Here is a 16,908-nt window from a genome sequence, read left to right on the forward strand (position 1 = left end):
CCGTCGCCAGGGCTCGTGGTGCTCTTGCATCATTCCCCCCCATACAGTCTGGCCCCCCACAAGGTCTGAGGGACAGTGGACCGGCCCCCTGCTGAAAAAGTTTGCTGACCCCTGCTCTACGGACTGAGCTGTCCCAGGTCAACTCCATGAAGGAACTCCAAGAAGGATAATGGGATTGACCCTATATTATACGGCTGTTGTGAGGTTTATAAAGCACTGTACAGGAAGCACTTTGAATACGGTACAAATGTTTGTTTTTATTCATTTATTAAGATGACAAACCGTAAGGCGAACTTGTCACTGGCCCAGCTCACTTTCATTCTGTAGCGTCTTCATGGCCAAACCCCAGAGCGTCACACTGGAGAAAAACGGTCCTTCGCTGTTTCTGTATTCAGCAGAAGACGCACGACTACTCAGCTCACTGCTGCAACTGCTGCCCAGTGTAGTCATGGAAGTCTGAGTCATAGAATTCCCTTCAGATTGCAGGGGTTCCTCCTCAGGGGGTAGATCCACACCTTTATAATAGCATGTCCGATTAGGTCTTTGCTGAGATTTGCAGAGTTTAACAGGATCCAAGCTCAATTTCTGTTGGTTCGCACACTCATTCTGTTGCATGGTGGGTCGTGCCTTGCGGAATGTTGCCCCAGGGCTGTCAAATTCAGTGGTCGAATTTCCGTTTGGGTGGATGGGAAACTTCACGGACACTGGCAATAAAGTTACAGATATTTCTTGGGCAAATGAGTCTGAGCTCTGGGGCTTCTCAAGTTCTGATATTTCTACTGTCTGGGAAAAGTCATCCAGTGTATTTGGACCACTGTTGCCAACTTTGCAATGGATTTTTTTGTGCCGACGCAGGACGGCAGAGCGACTGAAGCCTTTATTGCAGGTCTCACAGTTATACGGCTTTTCCCCGGTGTGAGTCCGGATGTGTCTCCGTAAGTCACCAGACCCCACAAAGCATTTTCCTGTAAAACAAGAAAGGTTATTTGGAAATGGTATCTCCCAACAGGTATCTGTTGTCTTGTGCATGTGTTACAAATGAATAATTACCATGTCTAAAATTATCGTGTCCAAAATACACAGTTTGTATTTATTGGAGTTTTCTGTTACCTGGGTCCCATGTGCTGTTTAATGTGTCCAATTGATGGCATGCACAGCAGGTTATAGGAACCTGCTTTTTTCATTAAGGCTGCGCTGTCCATCAATTTTACATGCGGTGGAGCATTTAATTATTTTGCCCATGAAATAATATTCCTTAGTCAAAATAATGTATCGTGTATCTTTCAATAACAGATATTACTATTAGATAACTGTGGGATGTATTCAACACAGCACTAAGTTAAAGTCACTCAGGAATATATTATTATGATTAAAATTTATATGCCACCCTTCATCTGAAGACCCCAGGGTGGTTCACAACTGAAAAATATAAAATAAGAATACAAAATACATACTGAAAACCTTCCTTCCTCAGTATAACAATACAGATGTGAAGAGTTCACCAGGATCAATAATACTTCCCGCTTGAAAGTGCGTAACACCTACAGTACTGGTGTGTGGGTTCTAACTGACCCTACCGTCACTGTTGCAACCGCAGACATGTATCTTATCCTTTTCCTTGATATTTGTGCTCCAGGCAAGCTGACTACACTTCTAGGATCATTCCAGAGTTCAATGGCCTGTAGATGCATGTCTGCTAAGGAGATTCATCTTTCTGAGCAATCACTCTAACCAATAGCTACTGTATTGGTTAAATGGCAGTAGCTTCTGTATAGAGAATGCGGTAAATTTATTCCGCTGGTGAAATGTTCTGTGTGAAATGCTGTTGCACAAGAGAATGCGTAAGCAAGCTACTGGTAGCTTTGTTCACAACTCACTGTTGCACAATGAGTTTCCAATAATCACAGTTTGGTTGGAGTCCTCTGTTGTACAACACTAAAACTCACCTGTCTGCTAATGCAGAAGCCCTGCGCCAGACGGCAGCTAAGCTTGCATGCAGCCCTATTGCGGATGGAATTATTTTTATTGTTTAAGCCAAAGCGCAGAGGCTATCATAGGTGGGAAATAACATGAGAACAAAACATTGCCAAAGCAAAGTCTTATGAATCAGGGGAGGGGAACTGCTGAATTCAGTCATCGTTATTTCCGTGCTCAGAAAACCCACAAGAGCAAGAAAGAAGCACTTGCAACCATTTATTTTGGGTTTTTTCCCAAACTGAGCATGTCCCACTACACTTTGGAAAAGATGGCTTGTTTTATCTTTAAAGTGGCAATTTGTGGGGGTGATAAATTAAATTTTTCAGGGGAGCAAACTCTTATCGGGCAGAATGCTTGGTTTAATGATTATTTTAACTGTGTAATGTATTTTACTCTGTTTTATGCATTTTATTTTTTGGCTACACAAATAAATGACACTCCTGCATATAAATGGAAGCACACACTTACCACACGCAGAGCAGCTGTACGGTTTCTCTCCAGTGTGCCTGATCCTGTGCTTTACTAACTTTCTGGGCATGTTAAATGATTTCCCACACTCATCGCAGGTGAACACCTTCTCGACTCTATGGTTCTTCTTGTGTTCCTTTAAATTGCTGAAGTTACTAAATCCTAGAAGGAAAAGACGGTTGCTCACAGGGTGCAAGCCACAAAATGGCTCCATTACGCCGATGCAGCTCTCGGACATATGGGATGTCACAAGCCCCTTGGACTGACAGGTCTGCTCCTACTAGTCATGGCACAAGATTGCCAACTGCGGCAGGCTAGCAGGACCATGATTCAAGTTATGGGTGGGGTTTGCTTGGGCTGAGGAGAGACACACCAAGTAGGGGAACCTATGCCACATGGTATATAGCTGACAACAACTGTGTCATCCGGGCCTCTGTGCACCCTGCCCCGTTCTGCCCTTTTAGTGACATGTTTAATGACATTTCCGAGTCATTTCTAGGTTTGGCGCTGCATGTGCGATGGCGCATCATTCTGACGTATGTTGATCAGTGGTTGCCTCTAGAGGGCTTGTGAATGAGGTCTATCCACAGACTAGGAAGACTGGAAGCTGCCTTGCATTGAGACAGACCATTCTTCCCTCTAGCTCATGCCTTGTCTACACAGGTTAGAAGTGGCTCTCCAGGCTCCAGGGAGGAAACTTTCCCAGCACCCACCTGGAAAAGCCAGTAACTGAATCAGGCACAATCTGCATGCAAAGCAGATGTTCCACTGCTGAGCTGTGGCCCATCCCCAATGATTGCATCTCGAGGATATGCTCCACTCACCTCGACCACAAATATCGCACAAGTGTGGCTTTTCTCCAGTGTGAATAATGATGTGGCGTTGGACATCTCCGGATGCAGCAAACCTGGAACAGGAATTTAAAAGGTCCCTTCAGTTTGGTTATAAACCTTATACCTTATACAGTGGTACCTCGAGTTACAGACTCGCTTCAGGTTACAGACTCCGCTAACCCAGAAATAGTACCTTGGGTTAAGAACTTTGCTTCAGGATGAGAACAGAAATCATGTGGCGGCAGCAGGAGGCCCCATTAGCTAAAGTAGTACCTTAGGTTAAGTACAGTTTCAGGTTAAGAATGGACCTCCGGAATGAATTAAGTTCTTAACCCAAGGTACCACTGTACACCTTTTCACAGCTGTGCTTCTTATTCTGAAACTGAAAGTGTTGAGGCAATCATCTGCACAACTATGTCAGTCTTCCTAGGAGGGTTTGTTCCACAGTGGGAATTGCAGCGCAGCATCGATTTAGCTCCTCCACATGGTCTGTCCTTTTCTGGCCCTCATGATGCCACAAATGGAAAGGGCCACGCCTGCAATTCCCACCAGGAGGTGATGGTTCAAACAATCACATTCCTGCAGTGCTGTGAGCACACCAGTGGTTTGTCTCGCTGGAAGTTGATCGAATTGGAGCTATGTGTCACAGTGGAAGCTGCTACGCTCAGCCCTCGATTATAATCAAAGCTGAAAGTGCTGGACAGATGCAGTTGTGAAATATAAAGCACTATTTCATGTCAGATGCTGCCAGAAATCTCCTGCAGATATAAATGTTAAAACAGTGCTACTGTGGACTGCTATTTCTCTAGCCAATCGCTTAGGCTGCATAACATTTCAACTCACTCAGAAGTTGACATACAGTCTCGCTAAACGGAATGAAGCAATAACAATACTGTAGGGTTTTAACGATATTGTTAAAAATGAAAAAGGAAATGCAGAACACCAACCTCCACGTAGGTTCAACAAATGCTAGAGCAGTTACTGCAGGTATGTAACAGTGGCCGCATTCAGACATCACATTCCCAAAGTGTTTGAAGGAATCAAAACGGCCAATGAGCTTCTTTTCCTCAACTCCCACTCCAACCTCAACAAAAGACCTCCTGATGTCCTCAAAACCATTTCTGTGACTAGAAAACTGCATTCTGAGCTATTCCCTCCCAAACCAGGATCAACAACCACAATTCAACCCTGTTTTGCAATTGTGGTTCGAGACCACCACATCCACTTGAAAAGGTTTAAGACGATGAGGAAGCTGCCATTAAAGGCAGACAAAAGTTGCACAGTTTGGCAGGCTGGGAACAGGACACCCGAATGCATCCCTGTACTGTATTGTAATAGTAATTCATGAGCTCCACAGTTATAAAAACTTTTTAACCTATATGAAGTTTGGTATGCTTATGTCTGGGAATTAATTTTGATGGAAAAGTTAACAGAAAGGGTATGTGAAAGAAAACGTGAGAAACTACATAACTTTTACATAACATGGTCCTCCTTTATTACATATGCATCAAAGAAAGAACATGCATTTAAACCACCTAAGACACATGGGAGCATGTGGAATGATATTTTTTAAACCAGCAACTGTAGAAATAATTTTTCATTTGATTATATTACTAATGTAATTACCTGGACATAGTTGGGGCTTTTTGGGGGGGGGGGGTTAGGGGAAAACTGTATTTTATTGCTTGTATTTAATTATATGTTGTTCTTATATTCAACTAATAAAATATTCCAAAGGAAAAAACAAAAACTTTTTACCACATGTCCACAAATAGAACAATTTTGAATGGAAGTTTTAAAAGAGATCTCTCAGGTTACAGCTCAGGCAATCCCACCGGACTGCCCTTAGACCTGTGGGTATAGGATGGTATACAAATTTAATTAATAATAATAATAATAATAATAATAATAATAATAACTCTAAGACTATTATATATATATATATATATATGAATAATATGGACCAATTAAGAAGTAAAGAATTCATAACACATCTATTAACAGCAGCTAGAACGGTAGTAGCCAGAACCTGGAAAACCTTACAATTAATGAATATTTATTGTTTTATCACTGGAATGGAATATAGTCTGGCAAACAGCTGTAATGGAAAAGTTGTCACAAAAATCCCAAGGGGAAAGGAAAAAAAAGATGATTTTTACACTATATGGCATAATCTTATTAGATATACAAATAAAACAACACACGGGTGAGAAATACCTGAAACATATATTGCAATATGGTTTAGAACTTCTTAACGTAAATCGACAGCTCAGTGTGGCACTACTCATGAGCTCATTCCTATTATTCTATATTTTCCAAGTTGATTTATTGAGGAATTCATTGAACTGGTTTACTGTAACTACCTCATTATTATGTACTGTCCTGTAAAATAATATGTTTAGCATTTTACCCCCTCTAAAGACCTATTTTCGGACATGTTTTATGATTTATGCGTGCACAATTTTGTAACGCAAAAAATAAATACACATTTTAAAAAAACATAAACGAAAGGCAAACCTTTTCCCACAGATTTCACAGATGTAAGGTTTTTCACCCGAGTGCCGCCGTAAATGCGTTTGAAGATTACCTGCCTACAAAGAGAAGAAACACTTTTAGCAGCCGAACTAACCAAATAGGTGATATTGGTAAATGAGGATCGCAATTTACTGAACTATGACACTTCAAAAACAATGTCTTCTGCTAGTAGGATCAGTGCTGCTATTTAGACTGGGGATCGCCAGACGTTTGGTCCAGCGGGCGCATGTTGAATTTTGAGAGAATGCTAGGGCCTCCCCAGTCACAAAGTGGCTGCCAAGGGGGCATAACACAAAAACAGAACAAGAACAGGCATGCGGAAGCTTTGCCCATAATTCTGTTTTCATACAAGAAATTGCTGGACCCGTTGAATATTCCATACAGCTGTTAAAGGCACAAGAACTCTTCCCTCCCTCCTCATTGTCAACCCCAAGCCAAGGCCTGCCATCCTGTTCCCTTTTTTATCTGGGAGCAAGCCCCATTAATCACAAAGACTTACTTCTGAGTAGACATGTAAGCAGTTGCAGCTCAAGTTAAGTATGCTGTAAATTCTAAATGCGTGGCTGCTCTTTAACTCGCGCATGGCAGGAGACGTGCCCAAGTTTCTGTGCAAAGTTTTCACAATTGCCTTTTTGGAGGAGAAAGATTATTTTTAACACCCACCCGCACCTCTTGTGTAGCAGTATTTGCAGGAAATACCGTATTTTTTGCTCTATAAGACTCACTTTTCCCCTCCTAAAAAGTAAGGGGAAATGTGTGTGCGTCTTATGGAGCGAATGCAGGCTGCGCAGCTATCCCAGAAGCCAGAACAGCAAGAGGGATTGCTGCTTTCACTGCGCAGCGATCCTTCTCGCTGTTCTGGCTTCTGAGATTCAGAATATTTTTCTTCTTGTTTTCCAAAAACTAGGTGCGTCTTGTGGTCTGGTGCGTCTTATAGAGCGAAAAATACAGTAGCTCCTAGGAACTACCATACCTCAAGCCCCAGAAATATTCATTGTGGTTGCTAGAAAGGAAGGAAGGAAGGAGGAAGGAAAACTACAGAGATTCCCATCCTTGGAAAATGAACAAGTGCAATAATAATAATAATAATAATAATAATAATAATAATAATAATAATAATAATAATAATTTATTTGTACCCTGCCCATCTGGCTGGGTTTCCCCAGCCACTCTGGGCGGCTTCCATAGAAACCAAAAATACACTAAAATATCACAGATTTAAAACTTCCCTGAACAGGGCTGCCTTAAGATGTCTTCTGAATGTCAGGTAGTTATTTATCGCTTTGACATCTGATGGGAGGGTGTTCCACAGGGCGGGCGCCACTACCGAGAAGGCCCTCTGCCTGGTTCCCTGTAGCTTTGCTTCTCGCAATGAGGGAACCGCCAGAAGGCCCTCGGCGCTGGACCTCAGCGTCCGGGCAGAACGATGGGGGTGGAGACGCTCCTTCAGGTATACTGGGCCCAGGCCATTTACGGCTTTAAAGGTCAACACCAACACTTTGAATTGTGCTCGGAAATGTACTGGTAGCCAATGTAGGTCTTTCAAGACCGGTGTTATGTGGTCTCGGCAGCCGCCCCCAGTCACCAGTCTAGCTGCCGCATTCTGGATTAGTTGTAGTTTCCGAGTCACCTTCAAAGGTAGCCCCACGTAGAGCGCATTGCAGTAGTCCAAACGGGAGATAACTAGAGCATGCACCACTCTGGCGAGACAGTCTGCAGGCAGGTAGGGTCTCAGTCTGCGTACCAGGTGGAGTTGGTAGACAGCTGCCCTGGACACATAATTAACCTGTGCCTTCATGGACAGCTGTGAGTCCAAAATGACTCCCAGGCTGCGCACCTGGTCCTTCAGGGGCACAGTTACCCTATTCAGGACCAGGGAGTCCTCCACACCAGCCCGCCCCCTGTCCCCCAAAAACAGTACTTCTGTCTTGTCAGGATTCAACCTCAATCCATTAGCCGCTATCCATCCTCCAACCGCCTCCAGGCACTCACACAGGACCTTCACCGCCTTCACTGGTTCTGATTTGAAAGAGAGGTAGAGCTGGGTATCATCTGCATATTGATGGACACCCAGTCCAAACCCCCTGATGATCTCTCCCAGCGGCTTCATATAGATGTTAAAAAGCATGGGGGAGAGGACGGAACCCTGAGGCACCCCACAAGTGAGGGCCCAGGGGTCTGAACACTCACCCCCCACCACCACTTTCTGGACACGGCCCAGGAGGAAGGAGCGGAACCGCTGTATGACAGTGCCCCCAGCTCCCAGCCCCTCTAGACGGTCCAGAAGGATGTTATGGTCGATTGTATCAAAGGCCGCTGAGAGATCCAGCAGAACTAGGAAACAACTCTCACCTTTGTCCCTAGCTTGCCGGAGATCATCAACCAGCGCGACCAAGGCAGTTTCAGTCCCATGGTGAGGCCTGAAGGGATCCAAATGGTCCGCATCCTCCAGGAGTGCCTGGAGTTGTTCAGCAACCACTCGCTCAATCACCTTGCCCAAGAATGGAAGTTTTGAGACTGGGCGATAGTTGGCCATACTGGCCGGGTCTTAAGATGGTTTTTTAAGAAGCGGTTTAATGACCGCCTCTTTCAGCGGATCTGGGAATGTTCCCTCACAAAGGGAAGCATTCACCACCCCGCAGAGCCCATCGCCCAGCCCTTCCCAGCTTGCTTTTATTAGCCAGGATGGGCAAGGATCAAGGAGACAGGTGGTTGGTTTCACGCGTCCAAGCAGCCTGTCCACATCCTCGGGGGTAACGGATTGAAATTGATTCCATGCAACTTGACCAGACAGAGCTGTAGCACTCTCCCGCCCCAGCCCTGCTCTCACGGTGGTGTCTAGCTCCTTCCGAATATGAGTGATTTTATCCGCAAAAAACTTTGCAAAATCGTTGCAGGAGATCTTGGGGTCTTTACAAGGCGCCGGTGGTAAAGGTGGTTCCATTAAATTGCGAACCACCTGAAAAAGTCTCCTGCTACTATTTTCTGCAGATGCAGTAGAGGCGGTGAAGAAAGTCTTCTTCGCCGTCACTATCGCCACTTGGTAGGCTCGACGTTGAGCTCTAACCTGTGTCCGGTCAGATTCGGAGTGAGTTTTCTGCCACCGACGCTCTAGCCGTCTCAGCGATTGTTTCATCGCCCTCAGCTCCGAAGAAAACCGCGGGGCTGTCCGGGCTCCATGCAATCGGAGAGGGCGCTTCGGAGCCAGACAGTCGATAGCCCTGGTTAACTCCGCATTCCAGCGGGCCACCAGGGAATCAGCTGAAAGGCCATTAACATGGGATAAAGCATCCCCTACCACTCTCTGGAAACCATTTGGATCCATTAAGTGGCGGGGGCGGACCATCCGAATTGGTCCCACCTCCCTGCAATGAATGGAGGGGGAACAAGAGCACCTTAGGAACCCAGGGATTCCTACTGCCTGGTACCAAACCAACTCACACATCAATCCCCGCTCTGCCTTTAGGCATTGGACAGAAACACTGGCAGGCAGGAGCAGCCAGACTGGGATATTTCACAGAAATCACTTAGAAGGGTACCTACACTAGGGATGACATATGTTTGGATTTTCCCAGACATTAATGGGATTTCAAAGGCAGAACTGATGTCTGGGGGAATTTCCGAAAGGTGGTACTTTGTCCTGGATCTTAGGCAAATCAATCTAAAAATTGTGGTTGGTATTTTTTTTTTTGCATTTTTGCAAACTTTGGGGTTTGTCTTTAAAAGCTCAACAATTTGGGGGCTTTCCCTAAAACTTTCCTCAACAACTTTCGGGGTGTCCTGGTTTTTACTTTTTGAAATATGGCAACCCTAATCTACATGTTTTGTTTCAGAATTTACTTTCTAGGAGGAATAGAGACTTACTTTTTTTAAAAAAAAAGTAAAGCTCAGAGTCTGGACCCCCTTTCCTGGGGCACCAATGAAGGCTTTTGCAGACACCGTGCCATCCGCAGGCACCAGGTTGATGATCCAAAGATGTAAAGGTAAAGGACCCCTGACAGTTAAGTCCAGTCATGAACGACTCTGGGGTTGCGGCACTTATTTCGCTTTACTGGCCGAGGGAACTGACGTTTGTCCGCAGACAGCTTTTCATGTGGCCAGCATGACTAAGCAGCTTCTGGCGAAACCAGAGCAGCGCACGGAAATGCTGTTTACCTTCCTGCTGGAGTGGTACCTATTTATCTACTTGCACAAAGGCCGAGGGAGCCGGCCTTTGTCTGCAGACAGCTTCCGGGTCATGTGGCCAGCATGACTAAGCCGCTTCTGGCGAACCAGAGCAGCACACAGAAACGCCATTTACCTTCCCGCTGGAGTGGTACCTATTTATCTACTTGCCCTTTGACGTGCTTTCGAACTGCTAGGTTGGCAGGAGCAGGGACCGAACAGTGGGAGCTCACCCCGTTGCGGGGATTCGAACCACCAATCTTCTGATTGGCAAGCCCAAGAGGCTCTGTGGCTTACACCACAGCGCCACCCGTCTCCCTAATCCAAAGACTAGAGGCTGGCAATTTTCTTGAGCTGAAAGAGGTACCAACATGTATTGTGTGTACCCCAGAGGGGAAAACTCCCTGGCTCCTCCCTTACACCAGAGCATTATTGTGCTTTTATTTGAAGTTATGGGCGAGAAGAGGTTTTTCATTCTCTTACCTGCATGAAAAGCCCCTTGCTGGGACTTGTCTACCTCCTTTGCTATAGGGGAAGGGTCAACTCTAGAGCAAGGGGACAGTGGCATCATTGTACCAGCTCTCAGAGCCCCAAGTCCAATTGTATGATCCAATCTGAATTCCGCTCAGAGCTTTGGGGTTTGAAACACAAAAATAATAAAAGGATCATATTTAGGACTGAGAAATTAGCTGGAGCTGGATTTCATGGACCTAATGTTTTTCAGACCTGAATATCTTGGATGACTAATGCTCTCAAAAACATCTCAGCATTAAGCTCAAGGAGGATGGGGATGGGGAACAGAAAAGCGTTGATTTTTTAAATAATATTAAAGAGATGGAAAACATTCTTCTCCACAGTTCCTACAGGACTACACATATTGCAGTGTGAGTGAGTGAGTGTCGACTTGGTGGATGGCATGTCAACAAAAGCAAACTCAAACACCTACCTGTGAAAAACATTTGCCACAAACGTTACATTCAAATGGCTTCTCACCTAAAAGAAGAAGCAATAATGTTTTCTGCTGTACAGAAGTTTGAAACTGGCATATAAACAAAATTCGGAACAGTTGCCAGCAAGCTATATTTTACAGTAAGCTACTTTGCTTAACTATAATGCATAAACGCCTGAGCACAGAATTTTCACAAAAGCTTGAAGAACAGCTCTAGAGCTGCTTCCCAATTAATGGCTTGTTGATTTTTTGCTCAACAGTACTAATTATTTCTGCATGTTAAGATGCCTTGTAAAATTATTGACATGTATAAAAGTGAAAATCAAAAATAAAATAAGAAGAAGATCCCTCCATTTAATAATAAAGGTGGTTTGCCTCAGGCTGACACACATCACAGAATAGTGTCTCCTTAATAGATGCGATTGGAAATCTCTTCTGAACAGGAGAGCTTTGTGTGTGTGCAGAGGAGCTTCAAGCTTCCACAATAAGTTAGAATGAAGGAAGCATCTTGAAGTCATTTTACAGCCATTTCCTTCCACGTACACCAAGTAGTCATTTTGCTTTTTAACTCTTTGATCACCTGACAGGTCTGACTTCTGGCATTTCTCAGCCAAACAATAATCAGGGATTTCTGGTTCACTTTACTTATTTATTTTTTTAAAGAAATGACGCAAAGCAAAATTTATGCATTTTTTGAAATATTTGCGCATCATGGTAAGCCATAATTAATGGTTACCCAGGAGTGTGCAAATGGCTTTGGGTACTTCTTTGCAAACCAAAATCCTTGGCTTAGTGTTCTATATCCAAACCAGGACTGTGATTTATTTCACTCCAAGCAAACTAGAACATGAAGCCAAGGTTTGTTGTTGGCTTACCGACCAAGGTTTGCAGATAAACTACGATCACTGGCTTGGATGTAACGCTAAGCCAAGGATTGTGGTTTGTTGCTCCCACTTCCAGAAGGGTAATGCAGATAAATTATTTTACTGGATTGCTTAACAGTCACCTTCGAATCAACTAAACATTACTTAATTGTTTGAAAGCCCTAAGCAATTTCATATGCGCTGAACACAAAGCTAACCAGCTTTAAATTCCACTCACCTTGAGGGGGGGGAATAAGCACAGGCTTAACTTTTCTTTTGAAATCAACAGGCCCTCTCTGAGTGCTTATCCTAGCTTGAGCATACCATCTTTAAAATATTATGTACCTTACAAATAGTGTCTCACCATTATTTAGGTAATGGCTGGTATTCCTATCTTACATTGTTTCTGCTTGCAGCACCGCTGAAAAACCCCCTAAGGAAGCTAAATACTGTTGTTTTAGTAAAGTGTGACAGGAGGTGAGATGACTTACAACATGACCCTGTACATGTTTACTCAGAAGTAACTCCTACTGCATTTAATGGGACTTACAACTAAGTGGGCACAGAACTATAATCTTCAGCAGCCTTCCAAGTCCCCCGGGAAGCTGGGATTTGCAGGCAAGCCGCCCTGATCCTAAACGCAGCCCCCCATCTGGTGGGATGATCTGATTCCATAAGCATTTTAGCCTCACTGTAAAAGTGACAGAGTCAGATCACACTGGCAGAATGGGAAAAGGAAAATATAGGAAGCAGCATTTTTTTAACAAACTGCTATCTTTTCCTTTGCAATAGTTTTCTTTTGCAGGTGTTAATAAACATAAATATCAGACACAGACTAGCCATCACATTGCTTTTATAAGGGACACACATAACTCTATGGCAAAGATTAAATATATAGCCTGCTTTTCCACAGAAAGCGCATTTGATGGGCTGGCCTTACCAGAGTAGCAGGTGCCCTGTGCCCTTTCAGCTGCAAAGACTAGATTCTATCTGCCTTTCGGTTTTGTAATTAATAATTAGCCTAGAAATGTTCAATGACTGTACCTGTGTGAGACCTTATGTGCAGCTCCAGATTGCTCGGGTGTTTAAAAGCTTTCCCACACAATGAACAAGGATACTGCCTCTCTGGCAGGAAAGTCGGTAACTGACCACCTGCCTCAGACGCTTCCTGAGATGCCTCAAGTTCAACATTTTCCTCCAAGCATTCTGAACTCACTAGACGTTTAACTTCTTTTCCTTCAGGAGCATCAGTATTTGCCCTTTTTGTGCTGCTTTGGCTTTCCACCTCACTTTCCCTTGCAAACTCTCCATCAGCAATTTTAAGCACAGAAGATTGTTCGGGGGACTTTTGAGACCTTAGAAAATTCAGTTTTTTAAGATGTATGGCCTTTTTAAGCCTCATCTCTTTGATTGGCTGTAAAGATGCGCCTTCCGATTCTTGATCCTCGGGACACTCATTTAAAGGCTGAACCAGAAAGTTTGCTGGTAAGTGATCAGATGATTCCAAAACACATTCAGAATGACCGATAGTGCAGGAAGGTGCATTTTTGGCTGTGCTTTGTTCTGTGGAGGGACTGAAATCAAAAGATGGCTCTGGTGATCTCTTGTTGCTGGGACAAGTGGTTTGCTTGTAGAACTGTTTGCTATAAAAGTTACGGAGTTTGTAATGACAATTTGGCTGTTTAAGTGAGAGATCTGTGCAATTAGCATCCCCGGAACCCTGTTTCTCTTTGTTTCCATCACCAGATGAGACGTGAGGTGAAACAGGCTGTGGCCCATGTGGGTTATAGCTATCCAAGACCTTACACGGCTCCACAGTCGATGAACCTCCACGCAGTAAACTAGCGCCATAACTCTCACCATTTGTATCTTCAGCCAAAGCGTTGTGCAACGAGAAGGCACTGCTGCAAGGCACACCGGCTGGCTGCTCGACACCCGTGGGGCTTTTCAAAAAGGTGCGGCACATGTTCAAAACATTCTGCACCTGCAGACACTGTGCAATATCCAATAACGTTTGCACATTGTCCTGATTGAGTTCAAGATGAGATGTATACATGTAGTCCAAGATCTGGCCAATGCCGCCGACATTTTTAATATCCAAGTACAACACATCATTCTTCTGACCTGAGGAATTTTGGAACAGGGTCCTAGGAGAGAAAAAGCACAACTCTTTAAAATGCATACACGTATTTAAAACGGCCAGTCCTCATAGCAAAAATATATGAATAAAATAGTAATTTAGGCTACAACACACAAACACTCTGGATGCTGTAGGAGCCAACTCCTAGGGGCTGAGGGGGGGTCTTTGCCCCCTAATAAAATATTTGAGGGGGCTGCCCCCCCAAGTTGATGGGCATTGCCATTCAAATGGTGTGTGTGAGCCACATCATGTGACTGATTATGTGGGGCAGGGTTTACCTGCCCCCCCATATTTTATTTAAGTTGGCACCCCTGTTGTACTGTAAGTATTTTCAGAATCTAGTCAATATAATTATCAGTCAATCCAGCCATCCATCGTCAGTTCTCACATACAGCACAGAGGAGTGTGTCAAAAGTGTGTGGGGCTATCACAAGCCTCCTTGGGATTGTGAGAAATCTCCATGTTTATTAACCAGTGACACCATATGTGCCGAGCATTGATGTCTGCCCCAATTTCCATGTCTACACTTTTCACTTGTTTCCTAGACCTGTGTGTATCAGCACAACTACTTTATAAGAAAAATAACACTCCTATATATTTCTGGAACACAATTCTATACATGCCAAAGTTTGTGGCCTAAACTGCACTGTTAATTGCTTTCACTGAAGTGTTTTCATTAACATACCTGAAGTACTGGCTGAAAGCAGCTAACACATTTTTATGTGCTTTGAAACAAACACCTTTGACCACCAACATGCAGTCACAGAGAAGGCCTTGAATGCGTTGCTCATGTAGCTGCTGAAGAAGGTGACAGCTGTGGCTCACAACAGCATCCATGCTAGGATATGCCTTGATTGCCTAAAATAAAATAAAAAAGACATAGCATCTCAGGAAGCAGAGTTTTGTGTATACAGCGCACTGGCGGCAGTGAAGTAATGTTTTATAATAGATTTACTACATGCAAAATAGCATATGTTAAATTACTTATAAAACAATTTCTTAATCCAAAATTTCAAATGGTTTCGTATTTTGCAAAATGCTGTCCATATGCAAATGTAACAGAGCACTTGTGCATGCCTCTGACAAATGCTTAGAGAGAGATTAACAGCCACATCAAATTCTTTCCCTTCCCAGCACTGATGCTGTGGGATCGTGGCGTTGGGCACAATGCAGAGAGACTGCACCAAAGGATGACATTTTCAGCACTTACAAGGAAATAAAGTGCCACTAAATTAAACAGAAGTGAGCAGATGTCCGAGAGCCAGGCCTTCTTCCTATCATCCATGCAAGTTGCAATAAGGGAGGACAGAAACAATCCCAGTGAGCCTGGAAGTAATAATATTGCAGCGTAAGTCACATAAGTACATTGCCAAAGCATAGTGCACCATGCTTCTGGAAGATGGGGAGGCCGAGGGGGTGCTGCCGCAAATTGGAAGGAGCAGAATGCCTACGACATGCTGTGGAACCAGTCCTGCGTCAATGAGCAGCAACAAGGGGGGCAATATTTAATCAGAGAAATGGTTAGGTGCACAATCTGAAGAATCTTTTACTCAACTAAAAGGATATTCCCAATTAATTTTAAAGTATCTATTTTAAGTGCAATCGCAGATGACAGGCACTGTTTCAATAGAGGAGTCTCCTATTTTCCCATGCAGGGAAGTCAGCAAGGGTGCGGCAGCAGACCTCAACTAGCGTATAGTGCATGGCTAACATTTCAGGAGGAAGGTGGACATTTGCAGCTACCTTCAGGTCTCCTCCTGTGAGGTAGGAATAAGCCAATAGACATGTGGACTGTCCCTGGATCAAATGACTTTTCTTCTTGCAGTTCTCGACGCTCTTAACCCAGCTCAAGGTTGTCATCTGAACCACCCAGATATTTAACTGATAATCAGTGATACTCAGTCCATCATGGGGGGGCGGGGAGCAACCTTGCCCAAAAATGGCAACATTCCATTTTGGCAACTGCAACCTTGCTTTAAGGTTTAAAGGTTTTTAAGGTTTTAAGGTTTAAGGTTTTTGCTTTAATTTGGCACTGAGCTTATACAGTGGATGCTTGGTTTGCGAACATGATCCATTCAGGAGGCATGTTTGCAACCCGCAGTGCTGCGTCTGCGCACACGCGGGTTGCGATTTGGCGCTTCTGTGCATGTGCAAAGCGCGATTTAGTGCTTCTGTGCATGTGCCAAAATCCGGAAGTAACCCGTTCCGGTACTTCTGGATTTTGGCGCGTCCGTAACCCGAAAATGCACAACCTGAAGTGTCTGTAACCCAAGGTATGACTGTATACCTGAGTTTCTAACCCTGCTCACAGGGTCTCTGCCCGAGATGCCAAGATATTTAAAAACTGAAATTGGCAAACAAAAGTTTGCAATGACAGCTAAAAATGCGCCTGTACATTGTCAGTGATGGGGGGGGAATGCTAGAGAAGGGAGGCAAGTTGTCTCATCCTTCAGTTCTCTGCAGACTTAGCTGAACATTTGTTTCACGGCACCTAGCAAGTCTCCCTGCCCGGTAAACACGCACAGGTTTAGGCTGCATGAAGTCCAGCCAGCAGGTAAGGCGGGCAGGCACCTGTTTTCCTCGCCTCTGCTCCTGCGCCTTAACAGCAGCTCTCCACGACTCTTCCACTTCCCGGTCACATTTGTCCAGACTTTATGCTGCTGCTGCTGCTGCTGCTGCTGCTGTGGCAGAGCCTGGCTCGGCTGTTCTGTGCATCGCTTGTGAGCCTTTTAATGCCATCGCCCCGACGAAGGAAGCTTTCCTTGGCACCTGAGCGGCATGCCAGGGCAAAGCGCAGCCCGCACCTGGCATCTGCCCAGCGGTGAATCTGTGGCGGGCAGCGACGGGCTTTCAGGTGCCACCCCAAATGCACCTCCGCGACCCACCAGGCTTCCTGCTGGGCAAACGTCCTGCCCGGTCGAGCCTGGAGCAGCTGCCCTGAATACCAGACCTCGCCGGCTCCTCGCCGGCTCTCCTCCT

The 16,908-nt window shown here is 44.7% G+C and overlaps 1 protein-coding gene and 1 long non-coding RNA gene across 2 annotated transcripts in view; one reads left to right on the forward strand and one right to left on the reverse strand.

The window, feature by feature from the left end:
- LOC310770353 overlaps positions 1–16,908 on the forward strand; it is a 571,729-nt gene that overhangs the window by 349,006 nt on the left and 205,815 nt on the right. The gene's annotated exons all lie outside the window — the stretch shown is intronic.
- On the reverse strand, positions 251–16,867 carry ZBTB49 (zinc finger and BTB domain containing 49). Its single transcript, XM_083630333.1, has 8 exons — positions 16,453–16,867; positions 14,615–14,787; positions 12,834–13,936; positions 10,924–10,970; positions 5,796–5,869; positions 3,270–3,352; positions 2,446–2,607; positions 251–965 (listed from the first exon to the last, which is right to left on the reverse strand). Exons 1-8 carry the CDS (start codon positions 16,465–16,467, stop codon positions 298–300), a joined length of 2,325 nt encoding a protein of 774 aa, XP_083486459.1. The 5' UTR covers positions 16,468–16,867; the 3' UTR covers positions 251–297.

The sequence above is a fragment of the Podarcis filfolensis genome (assembly GCF_964270895.1).
Source record: "Podarcis filfolensis genome assembly, chromosome: 9".
Classification (NCBI taxonomy): Eukaryota; Metazoa; Chordata; class Lepidosauria; order Squamata; family Lacertidae; genus Podarcis; species Podarcis filfolensis.

Excerpts from the sequence above, each read along its gene's own strand:
- ZBTB49 (XM_083630333.1), bottom strand. Across the intron at positions 5,870-10,923 it reads GTGGCAAATGTTTTTCACAG|GCAGGTAATCTTCAAACGCA; the intron begins GTAGGTGTTTGA and ends TTCTCTTTGTAG. Across the intron at positions 2,608-3,269 it reads GTGCGATATTTGTGGTCGAG|GATTTAGTAACTTCAGCAAT; the intron begins GTGAGTGGAGCA and ends TTTTCCTTCTAG.